This window comes from Penicillium angulare, assembly GCF_028827245.1.
Source record: "Penicillium angulare strain IBT 27051 chromosome Unknown utg000007l_segment0_segment0, whole genome shotgun sequence".
Lineage (NCBI taxonomy): Eukaryota > Fungi > Ascomycota > Eurotiomycetes > Eurotiales > Aspergillaceae > Penicillium > Penicillium angulare.
In genome coordinates, this window is record NW_026623166.1 from 2539089 (window position 1) to 2564373 (window position 25285).

General features: G+C 48.4%; 12 protein-coding genes across 12 annotated transcripts; 6 read left to right on the forward strand and 6 right to left on the reverse strand.

Annotated features, from left to right (window-relative positions):
• Positions 1 to 5046: 5046 nt before the first annotated feature.
• On the reverse strand, positions 5047 to 5610 carry N7478_010226 (uncharacterized protein; the record flags this gene model as incomplete). Its single annotated transcript, XM_056926440.1, has 1 exon — positions 5047 to 5610. One exon carries the CDS (start codon positions 5608 to 5610, stop codon positions 5047 to 5049), a length of 564 nt encoding a protein of 187 aa, XP_056775810.1.
• A 1176-nt stretch (positions 5611 to 6786) lies between these two features.
• Positions 6787 to 7104, forward strand: N7478_010227 (uncharacterized protein; the record flags this gene model as incomplete). Its single annotated transcript, XM_056926441.1, has 2 exons — positions 6787 to 6790; positions 6845 to 7104. The coding sequence occupies 2 exons, from the start codon at positions 6787 to 6789 to the stop codon at positions 7102 to 7104; spliced, it is 264 nt and encodes an 87-aa protein (XP_056775811.1).
• An 816-nt stretch (positions 7105 to 7920) lies between these two features.
• Positions 7921 to 8778, forward strand: N7478_010228 (uncharacterized protein; the record flags this gene model as incomplete). The annotated part of the gene is made up of 1 exon (XM_056926442.1): positions 7921 to 8778. One exon carries the CDS (start codon positions 7921 to 7923, stop codon positions 8776 to 8778), a length of 858 nt encoding a protein of 285 aa, XP_056775812.1.
• A 651-nt stretch (positions 8779 to 9429) lies between these two features.
• Positions 9430 to 10253, reverse strand: N7478_010229 (uncharacterized protein; the record flags this gene model as incomplete). Its single annotated transcript, XM_056926443.1, has 3 exons — positions 9430 to 9583; positions 9645 to 9792; positions 10088 to 10253. The coding sequence occupies 3 exons, from the start codon at positions 10251 to 10253 to the stop codon at positions 9430 to 9432; spliced, it is 468 nt and encodes a 155-aa protein (XP_056775813.1).
• Positions 10254 to 11542: 1289 nt separating this feature from the next.
• On the forward strand, positions 11543 to 11755 carry N7478_010230 (uncharacterized protein; the record flags this gene model as incomplete). Its single annotated transcript, XM_056926444.1, has 1 exon — positions 11543 to 11755. One exon carries the CDS (start codon positions 11543 to 11545, stop codon positions 11753 to 11755), a length of 213 nt encoding a protein of 70 aa, XP_056775814.1.
• An 807-nt stretch (positions 11756 to 12562) lies between these two features.
• Positions 12563 to 14221, reverse strand: N7478_010231 (uncharacterized protein; the record flags this gene model as incomplete). Its single annotated transcript, XM_056926445.1, has 1 exon — positions 12563 to 14221. The coding sequence occupies one exon, from the start codon at positions 14219 to 14221 to the stop codon at positions 12563 to 12565; it is 1659 nt and encodes a 552-aa protein (XP_056775815.1).
• A 1671-nt stretch (positions 14222 to 15892) lies between these two features.
• Positions 15893 to 17050, forward strand: N7478_010232 (uncharacterized protein; the record flags this gene model as incomplete). Its single annotated transcript, XM_056926446.1, has 2 exons — positions 15893 to 16692; positions 16747 to 17050. 2 exons carry the CDS (start codon positions 15893 to 15895, stop codon positions 17048 to 17050), a joined length of 1104 nt encoding a protein of 367 aa, XP_056775816.1.
• Positions 17051 to 18086: 1036 nt separating this feature from the next.
• N7478_010233 (uncharacterized protein) lies at positions 18087 to 18695 on the forward strand (the record flags this gene model as incomplete). The annotated part of the gene is made up of 2 exons (XM_056926447.1): positions 18087 to 18367; positions 18518 to 18695. 2 exons carry the CDS (start codon positions 18087 to 18089, stop codon positions 18693 to 18695), a joined length of 459 nt encoding a protein of 152 aa, XP_056775817.1.
• Positions 18696 to 19111: 416 nt separating this feature from the next.
• N7478_010234 (uncharacterized protein) lies at positions 19112 to 19795 on the reverse strand (the record flags this gene model as incomplete). Its single annotated transcript, XM_056926448.1, has 1 exon — positions 19112 to 19795. One exon carries the CDS (start codon positions 19793 to 19795, stop codon positions 19112 to 19114), a length of 684 nt encoding a protein of 227 aa, XP_056775818.1.
• Positions 19796 to 19848: 53 nt separating this feature from the next.
• Positions 19849 to 20439, reverse strand: N7478_010235 (uncharacterized protein; the record flags this gene model as incomplete). The annotated part of the gene is made up of 1 exon (XM_056926449.1): positions 19849 to 20439. The coding sequence occupies one exon, from the start codon at positions 20437 to 20439 to the stop codon at positions 19849 to 19851; it is 591 nt and encodes a 196-aa protein (XP_056775819.1).
• Positions 20440 to 21511: 1072 nt separating this feature from the next.
• On the forward strand, positions 21512 to 22474 carry N7478_010236 (uncharacterized protein; the record flags this gene model as incomplete). Its single annotated transcript, XM_056926450.1, has 1 exon — positions 21512 to 22474. The coding sequence occupies one exon, from the start codon at positions 21512 to 21514 to the stop codon at positions 22472 to 22474; it is 963 nt and encodes a 320-aa protein (XP_056775820.1).
• Positions 22475 to 22620: 146 nt separating this feature from the next.
• N7478_010237 (uncharacterized protein) lies at positions 22621 to 25270 on the reverse strand (the record flags this gene model as incomplete). Its single annotated transcript, XM_056926451.1, has 4 exons — positions 22621 to 23358; positions 23440 to 24273; positions 24322 to 24549; positions 24989 to 25270. 4 exons carry the CDS (start codon positions 25268 to 25270, stop codon positions 22621 to 22623), a joined length of 2082 nt encoding a protein of 693 aa, XP_056775821.1.
• Positions 25271 to 25285: the final 15 nt, after the last annotated feature.

A 25285-nucleotide genomic window follows, 5' to 3' on the forward strand; every position in this document is an offset into this window, starting at 1 on the left:
CATACGTCATAAGGGTTGGCTTTCAGTGCTCTGTCTCCTAGTCCAAGCATTCCAGGCCTAGGCCTACGGCTTGCAGGGGATTGCCGATGGGTTCTTTGATTTCACTGGCTTAAGCCGTGCTGAGTGAGTGGATCCCCCGCATTTTCCCGTTGATTCTGCTTCCCCTCCCGCTTGAGTCATATTTCGGCGCTCAGAGCAAAAGAGTCACTTAAGCCTAATAAATCAAGCACCAAGGTTGAGGGATAAAAAAATTTCGAGTATCAATTTGGGGAGGGTCACGAACTATTGGCAAACGCACGTGATCTTTAGAATACATTGATTGATGGTTTCAAACCTACACCTATTGCGAGGCCGTTTAATCAACGCGCAACAGTACCTGTGATGGACACTTGATGAAAACTTCTTTGTAGTATCAACACACCTGCTGTTTTACCACGTTCAACATATAATTGATGGGGGACTCTTGCTTAACCGACAAATTAAAATGGGAATAAAAAAAATGAAGAATAAGAGGAACACTATCGTTGAGTGATGATCAACGGTATTTATGACTGAAATATGTCAAATGAGGGCCTAACAAATAAAGTCCTCACAAAGAAGGGGGTCGAATGAGGTAGTTTCTATTCTAATGAGCAAGTTGAAGCAATCGATTAGTGCAGTACGGAGTATATTCTCTCAGATAACTTCCACCGTCCTTGCTTCCCCTGCCGCTCGAATCACGGGCCGGTCCAGCTACGGCCCCACTCGCCTTGCGGTTGCTCAACAACGGAACTTCACCGCACAAGAACGAAGAACGATCACTCACCAGCAGTGTTGAATCAACAACGTACATAGTCCCTTCAAGCGCACGTAACTGCCTCAGGATCTACATGGTTCGTGTCTTTGGATCAGGTAGGTATATGTTCGACCGTAAAGCAGAATTTGATTGATTTAGACGGTCGATACACTTCTGGCTTGTTCGATCGATCATCGGTTGTGTAACTTGTGTCTATGCATAGTTGAACGCTCTGGAAAAATTTTTTGGTAGATTCAAGTGATGATCAACGGGAAACAGTGCAATCGAATGGATTCAGTCAAATTGACATTGATTGGCTATTTAACAAGCCATTCTCCACCAAGCGAGCGGGCCCGTGCATTTCCCAATACCTCCGGACCCCCCAGGTCTTTTGACTCATTTAAACCTGCGTGTCATGACCACCCCCGGCCCATTCCGAGTCCGGGCTTGCCCGAGATTGACTTAGCTCTTGGAGAACTTAGCTTGCCTTCGTACTCTGACTGTGGCTTTCATCTCAAACACAATTTGAGTAATGATAGTAACTTACTTCGAATATAATTATGTCATTAGAATAAGATAATATAAACCCCCAAAATTGACCATAGTATTGTTGATGAATTCGTTCTTATGGTAAAGCATGTATATCTAGCCGCCGATGCAAGATTTGATTGGCTCACTTACTGTTACGGTTTGCTCCACTTTGGAGTGCCATTCCCTCGATTCTCCATTATAATCGGGACTCTCACTCATATAAGTGAAAGGATTGACGCAGGCATTAGGTCAAGTATTCCTTGTACTGACAAGATAACCCAGCTATGACAAAAGCCAACAAAATGAGCTAAGTGAGCTAGCACAGCTTTGAAGCATATTTATACTTGAGGTACTATCGGTTTCGGATAAGAAAGGAATCCAGTGGTGAGTGCAAAAGGGAAGAAGCCCAAATGGAAAGGAGATAGCGGAGCCTACAGAACGAGAATTGCAAGGCAGCAGGCACTGGTTGTTGGACCGCGTCCACTTTGGCATTGATCTGGATAATCACTCTTCCTAAGCATGCTGGGGCCGCTCGTTTACGACGCGTAGATGACTGTCGGCGGGCAAGTTGTTCATGGCTGAAGGTTCCTCTGGCGAATGAATGCTAACGGTGTTTTGGGGAGCGATTCTTGAGGCGATTCAGATGCAGTCTATCAGTCGACGACATTGCTAGGCGTCATATCTGGGATCTACGCAATAGATCTGGGAATAAGGTTACTCGTTCCTGGGGATCTTTTCGGTACTTGTCAGAGATCGAGCATATATTAGCTTGGATCTTTGGTCAGCGACCAAACACCCAAGCTACTATTCAAAGGTTGGTTCCTCCTCGAATTAAATGAGCCTTCGGATTTCAAAAGGGAAAATCTTGGGGCTTTTGACTCACATTTGCAATGATTTTGGCATCTTCTGATGATATTTGAATTAGACTGTTGACGGATACAGGATCTCCAAGAAGGTCATCGATCCAGCAATCAACTGCACTCGCATCCCAAACGTGTATAGAGGTTCCCAGATGTGGATTGTCATTGAGAAGAGCCCGCAGCTTCCTCTCTATAGCATTTTCTGACCGGTCAAATCCCCGTCGTAGAAGCAAGCAACGGAGCGATCTCATGCTGACATATCGGGAGCAGAAATACACTGCAATTATCGTTTCTGCATCTGACCATCTTGCACTGCCTGTCATTGCATATGCATAGTGTTCAATGTGGAGTACGTGCAGGGGCGATTGCGAACTATTACCCCTCTGGAATAGGAGAGAGGAAAAAGGAGCGGAAGAAGCTCCATCGAGCATCGAGAAGATACAGTGGGTCCATGGTCCGTAACTGACCCAATCATGCCCCGCGAGATCTGGGGGTATTTCGATTGATTGATTGATTGATTGACTGTCTATCTGATTGGCTCCACGCGGCTATCCTTTGCTCCACTTTGGAGTGCCGTCAATAAGTATTAATTCGCTCAACTCCTCGCAGCTCAAAGCCTGGGGTATGGCCGAATCTCCTGCCGAGGCTCATGGTATTCTCTATTCTTGCCCTCATCTCTCATTGAGTTCTAAATTCCTCAGGCGCCAAAACCATCCATCGGTAAGGAGTGAAATGATGGACGTCTAAGTCGATGATACACTTAAACACCTACACACAGAGGCCGGGAACAATGTCACAAGTAAGTTTGCTTAGGTTTGGGTGCAGTCTTAATGCAGTTCCAAAATGGCTCTCTATGCATTAGAAGGGGAGGGTCTGCCAACTGAATAGTTTAACGGCACTAGCCACCCGGCCTTGCATCTCCAAAAAGCTTTGTATCTTGAGGTTCTTCATCTTCACTTACGTCCGAGATCGCTGAACCTACAGTAGCATTGAGATTGGCTCAGATTTGCTGCGAGAAGTCTGGTTTCACATTTTTTTAACGGCAGTGTTCTCATATTCTCCTGTTCGTAACCTATACAATACAACATGCATATCTGTGGTCCGAGGGTGAGAGGTACTAGCGGCTTTGACAATATATTTTCAAGAAGCTTTCTTTATCCAGGTCACCGTTGAACAGAACGCTGTTGTCTCTCACAGAGCCACCGCTAATCACATGGACCCGACGTCCATTATGACTCTGCCCACCCCCGCTGCTTCCGTTGAAGACATGTGAACTCTCGTCAATTTCAGTCCCGAAGACTCCGTGTGCTGACTCTTTAGTTGAATTAGATCTCTTGGCCGCTAGAGCAACAGTATTGGAACTCATGGCCCTACCCTCTTGAGTTCTCTCTTTGTCGGAAGGAGAAGCGTGAGCTGAGGAATCAGCCTATCAAAAAGAGCAGCCAGCGGTTAGCTAAAAGAAAATAGGCGAGGGCTTCTACGCCCCGTTGCAACTTGCCTGTTCTGGTTGGCAGAGTATCAAAATTGTTGGTTGTGATGAGGCACGGTGTTGGCATGGAAAGCTCTTCTCATTCTTGTTCCTATCCATGACGAGTGAGAGAAAATAAGAGTGGAGATGTTATGTTAATCGAGAAAAATTTGGGCCAGGAAGGGCTGCACTATTTATAACTCTGGGCTTGAGGTAATAGGGGCCTTCATGATCGCTTAAAGTTTGAGAAGAGTAGGACAGTTAACCCAATCATGACCGTAGATCCATATGACCCAGCCAGCAACAGAGTCAGTGGTGACCCACCCAGAAGTATCGCCATTGTCTTTCTTGATACTGATTTGTGACAGCCTTCTTAACCCCATAAGATAGAGTCAATTCCAATAATTTTGCGAAGATGAGGATCAGGAAGCAGACACATGGGGTTTTATAGGATATCTTTGCATTTACCGTCCACAACTAATTTTGAAATCCAGGAACCAGGTCGCGGGAACCAAAGTCTACCGGATCACGTGATACGAAACACCTTGCGGCGGGGAGTCCCGACAATTCGTTCCAGTCACGTGACTAAACGGAGCGGGGTAAGGAAGCAGATGCCCGCATTTCTGAATCAGCAATATCGTATACCTACACGCTGCACAGTGATCAGCTGGGGCAATATTGATTAGCCTTACTCAGCTTCATATTTGAGGTAAGACTTGAGGCTCACATCATGATCATACTATTGCAATCTGCTCACTCATCGTGATTACAATAGACCTAGCTCCTGCAAGCCGTCGCCTTCCGGGCTGCACTTGCAGTGCTCGATAGCCTGCGTACATTGGATATCAGTACCTTCTAACTCGGCGATACAAGACTACGTGACAAGAAGTTTTTGTTGTTCCAAATGAGCGAAGCGCGGTGCGATGAAGTTCTTCGGGTAGAACTAGACCCTATCGAACATAAAGTTGTGCAGGAATTGCAGAAGTGGGTGGAAGAGACCAATGTGAAATGGAAACCGTCTCCTCAGTATACTCTCGTAGAGCAATGTTCCGACGAGAAATTATGGACAATTATACCTCAACTTACGCGAGTCCGTTATTTACTGTCCCACCCAAGACCCAAGGTAGACGCCGCTAATGATCCCAGGATTCCCAAGTTGCTGTGTTCAAGACGTCTCATTCGCGGTGGGGTCTCAGAAAAGGCGAGCTTATACCTTTCATCCCCGTTGAAGGCTGCTTCCTTAGGGATGGAGAACAATGCTACCCCTTGATCTACGGAACAAAGTTATGTCTTTCGAAATATGTCAGCGTGGAGGTTCCCGCGGGGCAAACTCTGTATTTGGTGTGGAGACTCAAGGTGAATAATTAAATACAAAACGCCCTGTTAGCGGCGATGAAATTGGGGCTCTTAAATCAAGGACAGTTAAGATCCGAGGGAAAGCCTACCGTCGGGTCAGCGAAATCGAGATATGTCATTTCGAGGTCATGGTTGAAAGAATCGAGGTAAATCATATCGAACTCTGGCTCAACAATTGCCTCTGTCTCGATGGTCTCGGGGCATGTATTGTCAGTCGAGGCAGAAGGAGCGCAAGTTCCTGCCCAGCGTTGCTCCGGACTAAGTTCCAGGGCATGTAAAGATGATATAGGTCTTGCGCCGATGACGTCTGCTGGAAATCGGATCCTCTCGCCGTACTCCTCCACTGGCTGGGGGTTGGCACAATGTCTAGCCATACTTTTCGTAGCTTGAGCACCTTTTAGTTGTCTCTTAGTCCCCCTTTTCGGCCCAGATTGTTCGTTTGGAGGAGGCAGGGTAGTCATTGGACTGTACAGAAAATCGGAATGGAAGCCGAGAAGGGTCTTTGCTACACTATTTGCGTTCGTTTGCTCTGATTGCTCCGTGATTTTCTTTTTTTTTAGGTGCTCAATTGCTTTATCAAGGTCATCTCCAAAAAGACCACCATCATCCCAACTGGCCATGTTAGCCTTGAACAATGTTGTATCTAACGCCGAATACTTACATGGCGTCGGGAATTGAGATAAAGAATAGCGGACCGAAGATGGTATCCTCTTTGGTGAGCTTTTTGCAAAATTGAGTGAGCCTTTGACCTCTTCGTATAATATCCTTGCAAGCATTGACATTTGAATCAGGCAACCGTGCGTGATTAAGGAAGGAATCCAATTGTTTCTCCAAGATACGATAGTGGGAAGAAGTTGGGAATTCTCGGCGAAAGAGGTTATAGGCTGAAACGGCAGTAAATCTCTGAAGGATGCGTTGTTCTTCCATATTGGAATCTAATTGCGCTGCTCCTTGCAGAAATGTCCGTGACCTAGCCTTTTGCTCTTGTCCGCTATATTTGGGTAGCTCAACGATAAGTCTTTCCCAGAACTCCAAGGGATCAGTTCGAAAAGAAGAAAAGCGGCTTTGAAGTTGGTGGGGAACTGTCAAATCATTGATTTTCTCAATCCGAGCACGATTTGCTTGGGAGGTTTTAGTCGAGGTTCCGAACAAGCTTCGAAGGGGGATATAGAGTTGCCGAAGAAATTCAGAAGTCTGCCCTTCATCTACCGCTCCGAACGGCCGATCTTCAGGAAGACTCTGTAGCCAAAGGATAACATCCCCATTAGTTAACGGCTTGGACATTATCGTTATGTGCCCTGGATGTGAGGTCTTGCGCAGAGAGTTGTTTGAAAGAAGGGAAATTACAATATTCTGAATGAAGAAGTTGAGTGGTTGCTACAAGCTAAATTGAGATTGATTGATTTCTCGGGAGGTGCGCACCTCCCGAGAAATCATTTTCGGTTTAGCTCAAGGTTTCGAAGTCCCGTGCCCTGCTCTATTCAGCAGTTTCGAGAGCTGTCCATTTGTTCAAGGTGGCCAGCAATCAGACGTAACTATCTTTGCAGTGTGAAGTCATCAATTCGAAAATCTTTAGCATCTGCACGGAATAGATATTACGTTCCCGGGTTGAGGGCTGCGACAATGTTCTGAACACTATCGTCACCCTTTGTAACTATTCATCTACATTGGCATGGCTTTATCGAGGATTGGGGGTCTGAAGATCCTGTACTATAATGCAAACATCTATAGTTATCGTTGCAAACCAATTCCTGTAACGCATCAAGAGGTTACATGTAAATATTGACCTTCACCCAATGGGTGATTCAATTAGACAATGCTAACCTACGATACTTCATTCAGAAGACAATATAGACGGTGAATTTGACTTGAAGAGGGACGTTGACTTTATCGAATTCGCAGTGACCAGGGCTCGCATTCTCCAAGATTACATGAAAACAGCCGGAACAAGCTCATCCTCAGTGCCCTTCTCCGTCCTCGGTCTTTTTGATCGCCAAGACTATTACTTGTCCCTTGACCGTGAAAAATATGCGGAGTCGAAACCAGTCTTTATTTTCTGTGGTTTGATGTATGATGCCTTTACCGTCATTAGCAAGAAAGACGAGCAAATCTAGTCAGGAACTAGGCATTGTTTTGGAAATTGCTTCACAGGTAGTGAAAGCGCTAGTCTTTGGTATTGCAAAGTGAGTTTGACTCATTCTGAAATCAATTCTCGGATTAGGAGATTGACATCAGTTAAGTGCCGGCAAGACGGCTCAGCTCGAATATCTCCGACCGAAGTTTGAGGATCCGAGCAAGACTTTCTCTCTAATCGAGTCAAATTTGCACGGCTGACAAGATTATTGAGCTGAAGACGGATTTTCATTTGAATTACTTAAGTGGCACTCTAAGGACACTTAGGAATATTTGCGAGTAATAGATCCACAAGTGTGCTTTAAAGCAGGCGCCAAATTCTGGTCCAACAATCAAAGCGTTTTCAATGACCTTTTTCCCCTTCCCTTTGTCCAAGATTGCTGTAGAACTACTCAAGTGGAGATTAGTCAGGCCTGTGATATACCATAATTCCTCATCGGAGCACTGCTCTACGATCAAACTGAGGAGACGGCCTCCATTCAATGCCAGGCTTTTCAGCCACGTATGTAATTCCTGGGCCACTTTGTGCGAGTCAAGCTCTAACTGAAGAGCCTTGACGCTGATGTCATGTAAATAGATTTATCAAATGCAGCGTGTCAGTGGGTCAGCATGCGCAAGGGATATTCACGTAGCGAGGGAGATTGAGTCAAGCACACTGTTAGACAAGCCAGGGCCAGTAAATATGGTGACACGGGAAACTTGGAAACTTCGCCTAAGCACATAAAGTCGGACTTGATCCCAAATTTGCAGCTTTCTGTCAAAACTTATCGTGATTCTATAAAAAGTAGCCTGACAAGATGAAACGCTCTTTTCCTTGCGTGCCTTCGGAGCTTGACTCCTCTGTCCCGACGCGCTTCTCTTTTCCTCAATTGCTCCTCGTCATCTGCTATGCTCTGATTCGCTCGACTTTGCCCCGCCAATCTGGGGAATATCGGCAGATTCAAGATATTCTTCGTCGCGGTGACACCGAATGGGAGCCGCGCGTTGGCTCTGAGGGCGGCCTAGAACTGCAAGAACAAGACTGGCATCGAACGAAGCCGGAGACCCGTCGAATCTGGCACAAAATTCACGAACAGCTAGCCCAGCAGGAGTCCAGTTTTAGTAAAGTGTCTACTGAGCACCTGCGCAGTGAACTTCTTCATCGAATTGAGCAGATTTCTGCACAGTGCCTGAATATTCTCGATCGACCACCGCCACGTTTACACTCGCCGGACATTCTTCTTGGTGGCAAAGCAAGACTCATCCTTCTTGGGTTTAGTCTTGCGGTGACACCATTTATCTGTGGCATTGAATCCTTTGCGTCTAAACTATGGGATCCAGATCAGGACACCCTTGGGGTGATGCTCTCTCAATTGAACGAATCGCCTCTATTTCCAAATATCCTCTCTGGTCGTGATTTGGTAGCCGCTCTTAATTCTTTGGAATTGATTTTTTCCAACGAGCAAGCAATGTCATTCACGAAGATTGAGGTGGTCAGATATGAGACAATTGAATGGAGTCATGGGATGTTCGAGGTTGAGGACGGTTTTCAGACCACACGGACAGATGATTTTCAAATGAGATGGCGCAGAGAAACTTTGAGCAGTAGACGCTCGGCTTATTCAAGGCGTCGGAAGCACGGCTCACCAGAGCCAAAGAGGGTTAAGCATCATTAAGGTTGTAAGTGACTGTTACAGGATCTTCGCACGAAGCCCTATATACAGATGCTCAGCCCAAGGCCTCGCTTGATATTCTGCCACCGCCTTCCTTTCTACTGAATATCTACCCTACCCCTTTTCATGTTTCTTTAACGAATCGTTCTTGTACATAGGCCACACCATTAATTGATATAATTTGGTCTGATCCCTAACAGTAACGACGGTGTTTAGTTCGAAGTTGAAGTTCAACAATGCAATCTTTCTGTGAACATCTTTCTGTAACACCCTATGTCTGAAAGCAGAAACTTGATTTGCGGCACCCTTGCTGAAGGAAGAAACTGAGACTACACAACCTACAAGGCCAACCAACTGTATCTCAAGATGCCGAGAAACCATTGCTGGCCCATTTTTGAGCTCCGATTTCCACTATCATCCTCGGAACATCCTCCCACCCATTTGCGCTCGCTGAAAATGGGTAACCATGGCTGACCGAAACTGCAACCCTTATCGAGAACGCCCTTCACAAGCAGTCAATATTGAGGGGGAACAGGGAGCCTAACAGAAGCTGAGAGCGTTTTGCTTACACGTATGGGGGTAGAGATCTTGATCTACCGAGCATTTTCCTTGGCTGTCGTGTCAGAGACAGAGTTGCTTGCAACCAGCAGGCACTTACTCGTTTGCGACCACAATCTTAAGGATACCGATTCGGTTGTCCTTTTGGACTTCCTGACCGACTAACGGGGTTTGAAGCACGCTAGGAATCATGCCCTCTCGAGGAACGATCTGTCCGTTGTGAAGCGCACAAGGAGTAGTCGCAGCGTGACTAAAATCTATAAGGATAGAGTCCACCAGAGCCTTCAATACCAGCAGTCTCGGACACTTACAGTGAACCACCTCCGGAGGAATATGTCTTCCATTCAACGGCAAAATCAAATGTCAAGTCAAATACAACACCCGATGACTTTGGGTCCACGCCAATAATCTGAGTGGCTGCATCCTGTGCTGCATACTGTGAGCCATATGACGTCACTTCTATAGAGGACCGTTGTCAACTTCGATGAGCTTCCCCGACAAGAGCAGCAGGAAACTAACCGATGTTGGGCCAGATGTTGGGCCCTTGCTGGTGACCGTGGAAAACTTCAAGGATCTTTGAAAGGGTTTTTTGGTGAATTGGTGAGCTTCGGAGGCGCCAGATCTTTTGCGCCTCCTCATTCAAAGCATTCTGAGTCAAAGACTCGAGCAGTTTTCCACGTATCAAGTGCTGCAAAAGACTCACTTGATCTTCTTGACATTAATACGGTTCTCATTGATACAGAAGTGAACTCACCTTGCTTCAACATCCGCTGTGGCTTCATTAGAGTGAGATCTTCTGGAAACCATGGGGATTTTTGACCGGAATAATCGACCTTGGGTTCAAGCAGTTTTATCCATAGATCTGCCAGTTCTCCACAGATGTCCACTGGGAATTTTGCGAAGAGTTCTGCATAATCCATCTTAATACCAACTGCCAACTTTCTTTGGCTGCAGCTGTAATATCATCTGTTACTCGAGGGGTCCCTCGGTATTTATAAAGCTACAATTCAGTGGGGGGATAATGCTGAGCTCCAGGTTATGGAGCTATTTGTGTAAATCATTTTTATGCTTGTGCAAGGGGGGGCAATCTCATATTTCCTGATTAGGATTAGTGTTGCTCTCACCAAGATTCAGAGATGCGCTAACTGCCCGCATAAATGGCTTTAGGTATTTATACTCCTAGAATTAGACGAGGAATGCCATCTGCATTTTCAAAAGCCGGTGCAATGGATAGTGTACCTCATATTTACTAAGCCACTTCTATTGGCAGGCTCAGTTGATGGTTTCCGGATAGAATGCTATTGGTGATCAATACGGATCTGCAGCTTTCGTTGCGGCGCCTCAGTACCCGGGCTGCTCCCTGCCCGCCAGAACAAGGCTCTTTCTTGTATACAGTGCACATTTCTGATATCCGATTCACACTGAAGTCATTTTACCCCCTATCCCTCAACCATCTTTCAAGACGTGGAAATACGAGTAAACTAGTATTCGTTACCTCCGAGAGTTTATTCATTCAGATGATCGCAAAATCTCATTCCCGAAACTTCGACGCACACGATTACTATTGCAGGCCAATTTTGCTCATGTCTGAAATTCAGATCCATGCCAATTGTTGCGCAAAAAAGGGAGATTAATGAAAGTACAGGGAAATCTCAATTTCAAACTGCGGTGTTGATGACCGGGTCTAAGTCTGCGCCAATGCCAGAAATCGATCACGGGTCAATGCGCGTAGGTGTTAAACTTTACATCGATTCACCGCTGTAATTTTCAAGGGAAATACATTTCCGGCTGTCAATTCGATTGAACCAAACTGTTGCCGATATTAGCTTGTTACATTCTCTTCTGATCAGTTCGAAATGTACAACAGTGGACCCGGAACTATGAGGAGAATCAGTCGCCCCTGATTGCTAGATCAGAAATAGATTCTTGCCTTAAGGTCGAATTGTGAATTGATTGGCCTGTCAACTGGCTCTAGAGCGGCTAAAGTCTATTTATGAATCTTGGGGACGAATTCGTCTAGTATTTCAGGTTTCTAGGCTCGAAGCGAAAGGACAGAAGATCCCCCGGCTTAGGCGCACATTGGTGATTCGGGGCTCATCAGTATACCTACAAAAGGCTCAAAACCTTTCGGGCTGGGTGGCTTCTTCTGCTAGGTTGTTCCACCACGAAAGCACAGAGTCTTAAACGAAGAAGACGGCTGGACACTACAATGCAAACAAGCGATACGCCCTCTTACGCTTCGAAGCAGCCAGACCAACAGCCAGGGCAGACAGGCAGTCAGAATGTCTCCGTCAACTCCCCCGATAGTGAGCAATCACCCCTTCCTGTAGTCAAGTCTGGTCCGCAGTCTCGTAGCGATAGCAACGGCAATGGTGGTAGAGCAGACCATACCATTTATCCCAAGGAATTACATTTGGGCTGACCGATTAAGATATCTTCATACCTTATTACAAGGTCGAGAAGCAAGTCAACGGTCGTCGAGTCACCTACGAGCTCAGGGATGTGCGGGTGGGACCAGATTGTAAGGTAGTAAATGATGATATGTCCAAGAGTGACTTTCTACGGTTTTTCGGTTCACAGAAGTAACAAATGGGAATTGGCGACCTCTGTGCTCTCCTTGAAACTCTTCATATCATCTAGTATAACTTTCAATCGTTTTATATTGCTCTATGTAGTAAAAGTAAGTCTCGCATAACATCCTTGAGCTCAGACATCGTCGATACTTATTCCGCTGGCATTTGATCACACCAGGGGAAAACTAGGAAATAGACCCAGGTATAATAGTTGAATTTATGTGTTCTATACTAATAGTACGTGAGCGAATAATATATACATCAAGGGAGAGGTAGTTCAAGCGCGGCAATGACGTTGAGACTCACTCCTGCTTGTATAGTTCCTGCCTTATAAACAAACAAACGATTCATTAACGCCCGGCGGCCGAGCCGAAAGGGCAACTATCATTGGTCTACTGTACATGTCCATCTGTGTATACTGTGTCTCCTGAAAGCCCATACATAATGCCTTGTCACATATGACAATTCCAAAAAGCAGTGTCGCAGCGAGTTTTTCGTGGGTTAGTAGTATGGGTTAGTAGGCTGGCTTGAAGGCGCTTCCCCAAGTGTTCAACATCCTATCTTCGGCAGTTGAAGCGCGTCTACCATCTGTGGCACGAGGTGGTGGGTGAGTAGGGTCGGAAGAAGAGGGTAGGTAGTTATGTTGGCCGATATGTTCAAGTGGCCTCGAGTCGGCCCGTCGCGATGGCGAAACGTACGGAGGCCCGTACTGCCTCTAGATTTGGTGTCCACTTCTGATCATCAGAAGCCTGTTTTCCGCCCAGGAAGAAGGATATGTTTCCTCGGTGAGTCTGCGTGCATTGTAACATTTCCGTCCGGTGCGCCGTCCACTTCCGACATCGGAAGAGGAAGTGCTCCACGGTCTCTCTTGCTTGTCCGCAATCGCATTGATCCGTCTCTACTACATTAATTCGATTGAGATATCCATTGAGTCTAGCCATGCCGGTACGGAGTTGGGCCAGTACCGTCGCTTCTTTCCACGACAAACGGTCATACAACTGCCGAGTGTGTTTGCCTGGGAGTGCGGCATCCACTCGTTTTGCGTGTCTCCCTACGTTCTCTGGCAGCTTGTTTCTGGGCACTGCTTGGGACCGTGCGATATTAAGTGTTGTCGACTTCATCCTCGGGACGCGTTCTTGTAGGAGGGCATCTTCTTGTGTCGCCACTCTGGCTTGTTCTTTAGCCCGACCTAACAGTTTGTTGTCTTCGCTAGTAGGGGGGATCCAGTGGAAACTGATCCGATTTCTATTTCTCCGCAACCTTCTCATCAACTTGTACATCTGACAAACAAACTCCTGGCCAGACTGTTGTCGAGGGTTCCTTAGCGTGAGCGCCGCCGCCTTGTTGCTTGTGAGCAACGTAATTTTGTAGCCTTTGATTCCGACTACCATTTTCAACACATGTGCCATGGCTGCCAGCTCCGCAGAGAACGGGTTTTGCTCTGCTCTCGCGCCCAATGTGGTGGAAAAGGTTTTGAGCTTCAATTTTCGATTTCTAGGAGGCTGTTTCTCGCTTGCGACTCCAAACCCCACCAGCTTGTTCCGTGCCAAGCTGCTGATCGCGATCTGCATCAATCCGCCCGCTTCAGTCTGGGGCTCATGTTGTCCGTCAATATTGGCCAGTAAACGTTCGTCCCATGGGGCCAACGTGAACGGGTTCATTGTTTCCAGTGTCTCCATGTCGATGTGCCTAAGCGCATCTGCTACTTGGTACAGCGGCGAGCGATGATATCGTCTGAACTTTCTGATCCGGTCTGTACCTCTGCGGAGCGGGTTGGTTTCAGGAAGGGTATACATGTCCGTCCACATCTTCACGGCCCGTCTCCAGAATCGGCTCCGCGCGGTGGCAATATGGGCCTCCGCCTCCGCTACGCTGGTTGCGACTGTGAGGAATGTCCCCACAATGGCTTGTGCTCCAACTCTTCGGAGATTGATCGGCCCCATGGCCTTGTCCTTACACGCGTGCATCCAAACATTGGAGGCGTAGTCCACAACTGGCGCCACCGTTGATGTAAATAACTGCCGCGCAGTTGCTGGGGAAAGGCCGCGAAGTCGCCGAAGCTCCATCGCTGCCTCCAAGCCCTTGGACGCGGCTCTCGCCATATGTTCCTTGTATTTCAGTCTCGTGTCCATCAGCAGACCCAGGATCTTGACGTGATCCTTGGGTGTAACCGTCTGTCTCTTGATGGTAAACGGTTCATAATCCAACTTACGCGTCTTGGGCGCAAAGTGTATGATAGCTGTCTTTTCGGCTTCAAAGGTCGCTCCGCTTCTCCTTTCCCAGTCGAGCGCTTCATTGATAATTGCTTCAGTCATTCTCGAAATCGGCTTGACCAGTAAACACTGGGACTCTCTTTTTGTCCCCACAATTCTTTAGGGTGGAATGTTCATTGAGTAGCCTGCAGTAAGTTGAGGGAGGGAACGTATTTACCTACTCCAGCTATTTAAATCACTCCTATGCTTCGAGCATCCCAGGCCCCTGTTGACAAGCACGGCGACACTGCTTTTCTCTTCGACCCCCGATTAAGCCGAGCTCGGGTCCGATGACGGTAGATGCGCTTTTTGCAGAGGATTTACCTTGTGCACGTTGACCGTTCTTTCCTAGAAGGCCCGATGTCCTACAGGCTGACCGTGTGGTGCCCTATGCACGAATTCAACGCACCAAGTTCTTACTTCGGGGGCCGTAGTATTTTCACATCGTTGTGTAACTTTGGACGATGAGAGTGCTCGGCGGGGGATAACAGGGTCCGGTTCAGATCAGGGTGATCACCAAGTATTTATGGCCAGCCTAATGCTGGCCAGGAGGCAGGGAGGTCCTGAAAGCTACATCCTGGGATACGGGAGATGGGACAGAGCAAGAGACGCTCGCGCGATTTGGGAGTGGCTTGTGGGTGCATAGATGAGTGCCGACAATTCAAGCTTTGAAATAAGATGATGAGTGAAATCAGCGGCGACGGGGTCTAATTATCTTCTGGCAAAACAACCACCCCATTTGTGTGACTTTACAGCCATATTTGACAGCATTTCTGGGCTATTGCTGCATTGGCAAGTAACCCGACAAACAGAATTCAACCCCAGTAACCTAATTTAAATTCCTAGTGCATAATAGAACACAATCTATTCTTCAACCCCTTCTGCAATGATCCTTGCGTTCTGAATCAGGGTTTGTATGCTACTGTGAGCGGAAGAAATGAAGGTAAAGATTGCCCCTGAGGAATAAGTGTTACAACAGCACCATTGTTAGATGTCATAAAAAATGATTAAAGTAATTCTAGTAAGCTATCATGTCCCTTCACTAGCGTTAGTCACCACCCGTATTTGGGGGTTGTTTGTGGCATTGCAAGTAGCCTAAAAGTAAACCGAAAGATCACTCACTCTAGTTGGCTCCATTATCTAACGTGAAGGCTTCCTAAGTATAATTAATTTCCCTACGAAGCGGACCGTATCCAAAAGCAAGATTCAAACAATATGTAATTTAAGCCAGGAACCTGGGAAACAGTCCTATAGTACGTGGCGAGGGCCCCGGGCACCTTGTGGCTGCTCCTGGGACCGAGGTCGATGGACCCTGGGAGCTTTTGCGATCCTAGGACCAGTTCTCTTTGCTCCCAGATCCATCTATCACATCAGCCAGGAGCATTCATCTTGAAATCTTTTTATCATTTCCTACTAAATGGCGACAACCTAGCTTTGACGTCAAACTTTCTCAGTTACATTAAGGCTTTCTCCTAGCAATCGGTCAAGGATATGTCTGCCTACGACGTATCTCATTCCAGACACAGGATTCTCGCATAGAAGGAATGAAGAGCTAAATTGCAATATTATGTATATGCTACAAAGCATCTCGCCATGTTAGCCATATAAGTATAAAAGCGTCGCTCTTCGGAGCGTATAGCACTGCAAAGTTGAATGCTATATTATCTCGCGTTCCTGAGCTCCGTTATTCCGCCTTCTTTATTGTTTCCTTCGTGTCCACCGACTACCGCCTAAATGTCTAATACACTCTGGGACCCTTTGGCTGTCTGTGAAATGGGACTTGACCCTCGGGGAGAGACCAAAACCTGCCGCGGTCGCACTGAAAAAGGTGCATCCTGCAAGAACCGAGTCAACTGGCGGGATATCAAAAAAGGCCATCAAAAGCTGATTAACCTTGCCAGTCTTCCGCTTGACTTGATGGGCTTAGAGCTCGTTCTTTGCAATATAGCAAAAGACTTTCTCTGCGCGCGGTGGCATCGCAGCCGGCAAGCTGACGATATTGCTCACCGATGGTGTCAAGCAGCCGTGCGGAACACGCCGCAAGCAGTCCCCGACCTTGACCATTCCCCTCAGCCATCCGCGGTGGGCACACCTACGCGCCTACGAAGCTCAGATACCGGGCTCTTGAATTCAAACAACACCCATCGACCACCACTTTTGAACGAGGCGAGTCTCAACTCACCTGTCTACCCTCCCTCCGCCACAGACCCATCACCGAGTATGGGGTCCTTCGTCACTGCTGCAACACTGAGAGCAGACAATATTCCGTGGCCCATCTCGCCAGACCAGCCCGCTTTCCTATCGTGCGTCACCAACATCCGGGCTGGTGTACAGGGCATAGAACTCCACAGCCTGGGCCGCAGTGATGAGGTATCTGATATACACTGCACCTTTTGTCTGACCGAAGACGGTGAAAGTGCAAGTGAGAGCGTAGTCCTACGCTGTGTGGAATGTAGAGCTTTGTCACATCTGGCTTGCATTGAAGGATGGCTGGACCAGAGGGACACGGGATTCAACACGTCGTGTTGTGTTTGGTGAGCGCAACTACCCACAGAATTTGTGGAGAATATACTAATAGTAGGATACAGTCGCAGCGAGGGAGCTCTGGAAGCCTTGATCCGCCCTCGCAGGGGCGTGTCGACCGGCACTGGAGCATGTGCTAATGACACCACCGCAGACGTGCCTCAGACCACCAGGAATACGCAACCCAGCCATTTGGCTCCGACTGAAGAACGATCTAGATCGGCGGCGGGGCGCCAGGGTTCAACGGCGGCGAACAATAGCCGTCGGTCAGCAAGGCTGGGAGCACTACGTCGTCAGTCCCCAGACCCTCATCAGCATGGATTCCTTCGTCGATCAGCGAGATTATCCAATTTAGGCAGCGGACAATAGTGGTTTGATTACAGCGCTAAAATAGTACGATAGAGAAAAAGTCAAATTGGAGAGTTGTGCTTTATATTTACCATATTGAAAAATACAAAAGTTTCCATCTTCCTCGAAGGAGGGCGCTGCCGAGAACAAGTATACCCCGCAGGGACATCTGCGACACCAAGAGTCTCCGCAGGAGACAGCTGCGTCAATAAGTTCTCCGCAAGGAAAAGTGCGTTACCAAGAGGATCCGCAGGGACATCTGCGACAGCAAGCGACTCCGCAGGAGACAGCTGCGAAATCAAGCCCCTCTAGCAATGTGCAAGCACCTCTGCGTGGTGCTAGGGACCAGTATTCATCTCCCATGGGGACTGAAGAAGCCAATACTTGCACAGTAGATAGACTAAAGCATGAGCCATAGCAGCCCACTGGGAAATGCAATCATCACATTATCGATTCGGTGATCCAAAGCTCTTCGTAGGCCATACCTAGAGTCGTATTTGGTAAAATCGCTTTACGCAATAGGTTCCTCGACATGCCCGCTGATGGGCCATTTCAAAACGGTCGTCCCGGACTGCACGAGGCATATGTTACAAGTAGGCAGTTTGTCCGAATCATTCCCTCATTCGCGAACCCAATGCCAGGACCCCGTCCAGGCAGGATTTTCGTGACGCTGACCAATAAGGTGACCTGAGCCGTCGTAGAACCTCCAGCCTTGAAAAGTGGAAAATGGTGCTGAGAGCGACTTTGAGCTGATGCGATTCTTGATGGGAGTGATTTTTGATGGGTGAGTGTTGACGGGTACGTGCTGACGTTGACTCGCCGGGCTACAAACATGCGGTGAAGCGGTGAACGGCACTCGTTACTTGGTTCACAGTGGCTGATCTGCCCTCGACCCACTTCGCGCGTCCACTCGCTATTGTCCCATCCGCCCCAGGTATACGTCCTCTCCAAGAATTCTCGTAGATCCAAGTCTGCTCCTTTGTGATTTCTTCACATCAAGTACCTTCACGGAATCGACACCTCCCCATCTTTTGAAGCCAACAATTCCCACCTCATAATGGCACAGTTTGATCCGTCGTCTGCCGACCGTGCTCGCACGGGAATTGCGAATTTTGAGAGAACAATTGAAGCTTTGGGCAACAGATCTGCCTCACCAGTCCCGACAGCATCCTCGCAAAAGACAGGCGGCTCAAATAAGTCCAGTCACAAACACTCGACCCGAAGAGAACCTAGTGACGGAATACAAAAACGAGTGCGATTTGACCTGGTTTCGAAAGACACGTCTAGAAGCGTTGCACATTCCAACAGATCTGTACAGTCAAGATCTAGTACGGGTCGGTACGTGCCCTCATCCTCCCTAACTTTACAGCCCAGCCATGCTAGTCTACAACGCAGACTGGGCAGACGCAGCAGGTGTGTACTTCAAATCCGGAGCCCCCTCATATTTGTGTCTAAGACTGAGAACTGATTTGTATCTCTAAAATGCAGGTTACTCAGGCGAGACGCCAAATGGGACGACCAAGAAAGGAATGGCAGTAACAGAAAATGTACTGCCAAGGGCAATGAAGATTTCGATAGTGATATCCAAGACCTTAAAAGAGAGATGGCAAACGTCAAAGAGGGACTGAAATCAGTCAAAGTGTGTAAGCCGGATGACTGGATTTAACCCTGAGGGATGAAACCGTCAGTCAGGGCCGTGCAGAACTTAAGACTTGTTTGGCGGGATTGCGAGGAATGGAGAGGAAAATTTGGACGAAGACTCACCTACGAATGCCTTTGAACGAGTATCCAAACGAATATTAAATATTGAAAAATCCATATAAGAAGACAAACACAATCAATTCTGCTCCGTAAAGCAAAATGCAAAATTGAAGATCATATCATAGAGAATAAAGACCTCTCCCGTCCGACACTACGTTCCTATATACTTAACTCTCAACCGGACTGGCTAGACCTTTTTTGTAGCTTTTCTGCTGGTGTTTTCTTCTTTTTTTCTCTCTTCTTTTCCATATTTCTCAAAAGATTGATCCCAGTGACGACTTATCTCGATGCTGAAAACGACTTGCTTTTATCAATCAGCAATCAAAGCTCCTTCTCCACGCACTCAGAGGCAATCAGTCCTTGGACCTCTTCTTCGTTGTTCTGTAGCATGGTCGCTTTATAGATTTCGTAAAGAGCCTCGGCAACAACTTCTCGAGCCTCTTTTTCTGAAGGACTCAAATTCCCCCAGCCTTCTTTGATTCCTTCTTTCCGCATGAAGTCCGCCTGACTAAACTTGACAGTGGGAGCCTGACCTCGAGTTTCCGCTATATTGCGGTTGTCAGATTCACTGGACGCAGAATTCGTAGGTCTTGGTTCTGGGCTGGTAGGAGAAACCGCATCGTCCGGTTCCTCGTCGAGGCTGACCGGGTTGAATTTGGTGCCTCCTCGGGTGTCCCGCCGCGACGGCGCAGGTGTGCCGTTGGTACCGTAAGTCGGAGAAGAATCTCTGACACCAGGTGTCCGTAGGCGCGAAGTGGCTCTCCGTTCCCGAAGGCGGCCCAAGGAGGCGTTCAATGGACATGGCGTAGTACCACGATTGCGTCCTCCGGACCCGGGCTGATTCTCAGCCCAGGCTGCATACTGATTCTCTTGTTCGTCCCAAACTTGTTTGATTGTTTTCTCAGCTGCCTCGAGCCCACGACAAAATCGAACTAACTCGCACTTGGGAATCCACGAAAATCCCAATGTAACTTCGGACCTTTTTTTGTCATCATCTTTCACCATTGCAACTTTGCAGCGTTTCATGTCATCATCTCTCAAATCCTTCTACAGAATTTTCACCCACGAGCATGGACTACGTGTGAGGTTCTGGAGCCTGTGTTTTCAAAGAGTGCTCCATAAATGCCGGCGACATTGGCGGTCGTGTACCGGTATACCTTCTTCCCACTAGCAGTGCGGTCTCGAATTGCCGAGACTCGGAAGTCTTCGTCGGTAATACTGGCGAAGCAATCGTTGGTGTAGTTGGGTTCATATCTGAATGTGAATTTGGCCGCGTAAGGTGGACCTTCTTGCACGATCACGAAGGTGGATCCTCTCAGCGTGCCCCATCCATCGACAGTGGCATTGGGATCAAGAGACTCGCTTTCCGTGGGGCGGTTTGCCTTCTTTTTCCCACGTGTATCGATGATAGCCAGACATTTAAAGCCTTCAACAAGGCCAGCGGTGTCTTGGCTTTGGGGCGATGACACTTCTGGAGGGGGATGATCACTTTGTACATCCGGTCGATTGCTCTGTGCAGATTGTCGCTGGTCATTGTTCGCACAACTGGGACTGAAGTCTTGCATTTCAATATCATATGCCTCTACCGATGGGATAGCCCTATCAGGCTGATGTGTGGAATTGTCATCCATAGGGGCGTCTTGGTGCATCTTGCCTAGATCGTCCCCATCGGGATAAGATATCTGGTTCTCATTCGAGTTTGCTGGGGATATCGAGGTTTGTTCCAAGCCACTCTAGCTTCCCGGCTAAGTAGGACCCATCTGTTGCCATCTGTTCTACCTTGCCCACATTGGAAAGAGAGACCTTTGCCTTTGGGTCCGGCCTTTTAGAGATGCCTGTGGATGACATGACGAAAAGCTAAAGAAGGAATATGTCTCGATCGAAGTGATATGTGTGTTCTACAGGAACTATTCATGCATTTTTGCCTTGCTGATATCGTCGCGTGCTTTATACTTGATCACGTATGCGAATAACAAATTGCGGATGCCGTCATTTTCAGGACGCTGATTGCCCTTCAATCGAGTCGCAATTTCAAAGGGCGTTGAGAGCCATGGAGACCTCTTGCCCAGTGGTCAATTTTCGAGAAGCTCTGATATCATGTTCTTGAGACAGGCCAGCGCAATTGCCGGATGTTGGTGCGTAGTAAGGCCATGTGAGCGACTCAAAAGCCGAACACGCTAATTGAAATGGCTCAAAAGACCTGACATGCATGTTCCGGCGGCTGATGCCGCATTTCATGCATGCTCGTCATTCCTCCGGGCTTAGTCGCCACTGAAACTGCCATTATTCAGCGAACATTCATTTGCTAATAAGCTTATCGGTTTGAAATAGTGTACCTTCATCCATTTGGAACCTATTCGTGAGGCCCAAGACGTCGACGGAATCTCTGTCATCGATCAAGCATTCATTGACAACCAACCCTCAACAAGTGCCTCCTCGTGAAGCAGTCCCTGTCCTGCAGCAGGCAATACGAAGATAATTGTAGCCAAAGAAAGTAGCCTCATGAAAATGTCCGTTGGGTGTCCTTGGTTTATAGCTAAATGATTTGGCCGCTCGCGATCTAAGTGAACGTCAATCAATATTTTCTGGTTTTCTTTAAAGACCACAAAAAACTTCTATCCATTTTCAATATATTCAGTGCTTCAGGAGCTCGTCAAACGAGGTTTCCAGTTTCCTGCCCAGTATAGTCCTCTCGTGTTGGAAAATCAGCCCTAGGCTACAATGACTCGTTGGACGCTCTTTTTCGCAGTCCAAATCCTGCAGATGATCGCTGGAGCGGTCGATCCCTCCTCTCATCGGCAGCATCCCATCCATGAGCGCAGCACTGATCTTTATGCCGCAGTACTAGGTGGTAACGGCAAGATCACCGACGGCTGGCCAAGTATCGATCAATGGGCTGACTCTCTTGAAACCATGTTTGAGAACAACAAAGGGACCATATCTGTCAGCTGTGCCGAATGGGGGCTCCCTAATAACTCGGAAGACGAAACCCAGTTCATCAAGGATGCCATCGTCCAAGCGGAGAAATCAAGCGGCGTCGACGCGCGCTTCATTTTGTCGATCGTCATGCAGGAGAGCAAAGGATGCGTTCGTGTCCAGACCACAAATAATGGGGTTGCTAATCCTGGACTGATGCAAAGCCACGACGGACCGGGGTCCTGCAACAAAGATGGAGTAAGTCAGAACCCTTGTCCCAGGAGCGAGATACTCCAGATGATCCTGGACGGCGTTGAAGGCACCCCAGCCGGGCCTGGCCTCAAGGCACTGATAGCTCAAGAGGGTGGCACAGCAGATGTGACTTCATATTACAAGGCTGCGCGTGCTTACAACTCCGGCGCGGTGGCTTCTAGCGGCAACCTGGGCCAGGGCGGTGCCACTCACTGCTATGTTTCTGACGTCGCCAATCGCCTTATGGGTTGGACCGATGGACCCAGTTTGTGCGCTCCAGATGCCATTGGGCAAATATCTGCTGCTCTTTGGGATGGCGACAGTTCTGCTGGGCACACTGACCGCAATGGGACGTCGACTACTACAACCGCGCGGATCCTTGCCCAAACCCACGGTTCCTCTTCATCCAGCCTAAGCGCACCCTCAACACTTATTGTGCAGTCCTCTGTGACCTGGACATCTGCGCGGGCCTCTCACAGTTCAACTTCATTGGCTTGTAGACGCGAGGGCACTTAGGCTACACAACATATATAGCGTCATGTTGGACAGTGCTTATGATGTCCTAGCTGTGTTGATATCAAGGACCGAGATTGTCTAGCCATCAGAGTAGATACAAGCCAAAGCGTTTCCAAAAGGATTCAGGTATACCGAAAGCAGAACGCTCATTTGAAGTCCTCTTTCTCTAAGCGTGCGAGAAGTCTCCCTTGTAGTTCCAGCTGAGCAAGAAGTTTTTCTTCCCGCACCTTCTGCTCTGCTTCCCATTTCTTTTCTCGTTCCTTCTGATCTGTTTCTCGTTGCTCCTCACGAGCAAATTGCTCTTCCAATTGAGCATGGAGTTTCTCTTCGCGCGCCTTCTGCTCTGCCTCCCGCATCTTCTGCTCTGCTTCCCGTTTCTCCTCCTTTGTCTTCTGCTCTACCTCCCGTTTCTCTTCTCGTTCCTTCTGATCCTTTTCTAGTTGCCTTTGTCGTATATTTTGTTCTTCAAGCTGGGCAAGGAGTCTCTCTTCCCGTGTCTTCTGCTCTGCCTCCCGCATCTTCTGCTCTGCTTCCCGTTTCTCCTCCTTTGTCTTCTGCTCTGCCAGCTGTTGCTTCAGTGTCTGAACCATCATTCGCAGCTCTGGTTGCAGTCCGCGGCTTTGCGAGGATGCGGCTCTACGATATCCTGGGCGTTCCTGCGATCCAATGATGGACAGCTGTGACTCGACTTCATCAACGTCGAGTCCTAAGGTATCGTCTTCTGGATCAGGCACTCTGCCAAGGACGCGCATCAATCGATCGGTATGAATGCGCAGGAACTCACGGTCCACATTTTCCACGAATCGATAGCATGTCCATCGGTCCTCTGGAGTCCAGACGTTGGGTTGCGCAATTGGCCACCGGTAGAATGAGACTTTATCTTCCTCAAACTCAGGATAGTAGCCTTATATGCGAAAGCCATCGAGCTCATGAGATATCGAAAATCCCAGAATTCGCCGATGCACCTCTTCTGTGCACCCAGCCGCTTGGCACAGCGAGACCACGGCTCGCAGCGCGATGCACATGCTGTGCATGTTTTGCCGGTCCGCGAGCTCTAGCGCTTGGTTTCCACACTTGATTTCAGCGGTCAGGTAAGGAAAGTACATGTCCTCGCGCGCTGTATACGGCGATTTTTCGTCGGGTCTGATGCCGAGCTTGCGCCGTTGGCTCTCAGTGAACACTGACCACTTCAATCCACGTGCATGGTCAGGCTGCGGCTTTGGACCATAGATCGGCTCAGTCTTCAGCCATGGATCATTGTATCCATCTATGACGTCTCTCAGGCCCTGCGTGCCCCTGATGAACTGATTTTCCGCGGACGGCATGATCAGGGGATGCAGGTCTACCAGGAGACGCGCTTCAGACCGGTTCCGCAGCGCGTAATGGAATCTGTCAACATACTCGTCATCGAATAGGGTGCCCTGGGGAGTGGCGATCGGCTGATGAAGGAGACGCTCACAGAGCGCGATGTCGTCGGGCATCGGGCCAGCCGGGGACGGCTGCATGAAGCAACCCTTGGTCTCCAGTATGGTCACATAGTTCACAGCTCGGTAGGCGTATGATCGAGTGTCACGAGCCGAGCTGCTTTCGCTATTTTCTGAGGAGACAGGCCGAGCGCGCCCCCGGTCGGTAGAGATCGAACGCGATCGGGATAGTTTGGATGCCGGTTCGCTCATCGCTTCAACGGTACCGGCTGCTGATGGCGCAGGTATCCAGTGGTATATCTGGTCATCAAGCGGGGTGGGAGTATGCGTGAGCGAGATTGGCGTCGTAGTTCGGTGTTCAGGAGGATTGGATTTCTATGCAGTTAGCTACTGGAAGGTCGTCAACTTAGACACGCTACTCACTTTTCTAGTGTGATCTGGCGAGGAGGGAGAAAGCGGCTGTGATGATTTCCTACGGTCGTGCTTCCTCTGCAAAGTTTCTGGATTCGTGCTCAAGCTACCTCGCCGGGGAACTTTGGACGGCCGCTCCTCACCATCACACTGAGAGTCGCATAGATCGGGCGATGTTGCACGTTTCATGACGGTGTATTTGGCCAACCAAGGGTATTCATCTTCCTGGTCAGCACCACGCTTGGACAGAGATCAAATGCGACGCGCTTTCATCGGTCAGAGGATGTCGGGTATCAAGTGGTGACGGACGCCCTTGGCCAGCAGAACATGAGCCGGCGCCAAGACACCCAATCAATTCCTCCGCGGACCGTCATGGACCCACCATCTAGCGGAGCTCTCTGCCTCAATGTCTCAGAGCCAACCCGCATTAAGTTAGTTTGGGCGATCGAAGAAATGGCGTTTCAAGTTGGACATTACACATTCTTGCTGGGAACTCGACTCCTCTTCTTGTGTGGTGGCCACATTGTACCAATCATCTCACAAGTGAGGATTTGTTTTGATCCCCACATCATGAGCAGCTATCAAGACAGAGCTGCCGGCGTATCAGCACAGGGCGCTCTGTGAAAGTCCGCCAGCTCCTATCCTGATGAGGGAAAGACACTTTGATCCTGGGACTTACCATTAAAGCCGGTTCAACGAGGCCTACTGTAGCTAGCCAGTTTACTACCCTGGTCACGAAATCGAGTTGCTCAGATGCGCCGCCCCCCAAAGAGTGAAAACCGCGCGGTTTGCTTTTCGATTGAAAATACACATAAAATCTATGATAAGTCTCGATGATAGATAATTCCCCGTCTATGATAGGATGCGCCCAGTAGGCCCTCCGGTCCATGTCATTGAGCACGTCTTGACTTGATTCTGGATTCTGCACCGTGCCTCCGCCCAGCCCATCCGAAACACCCATTCCCGTTAGTTACAG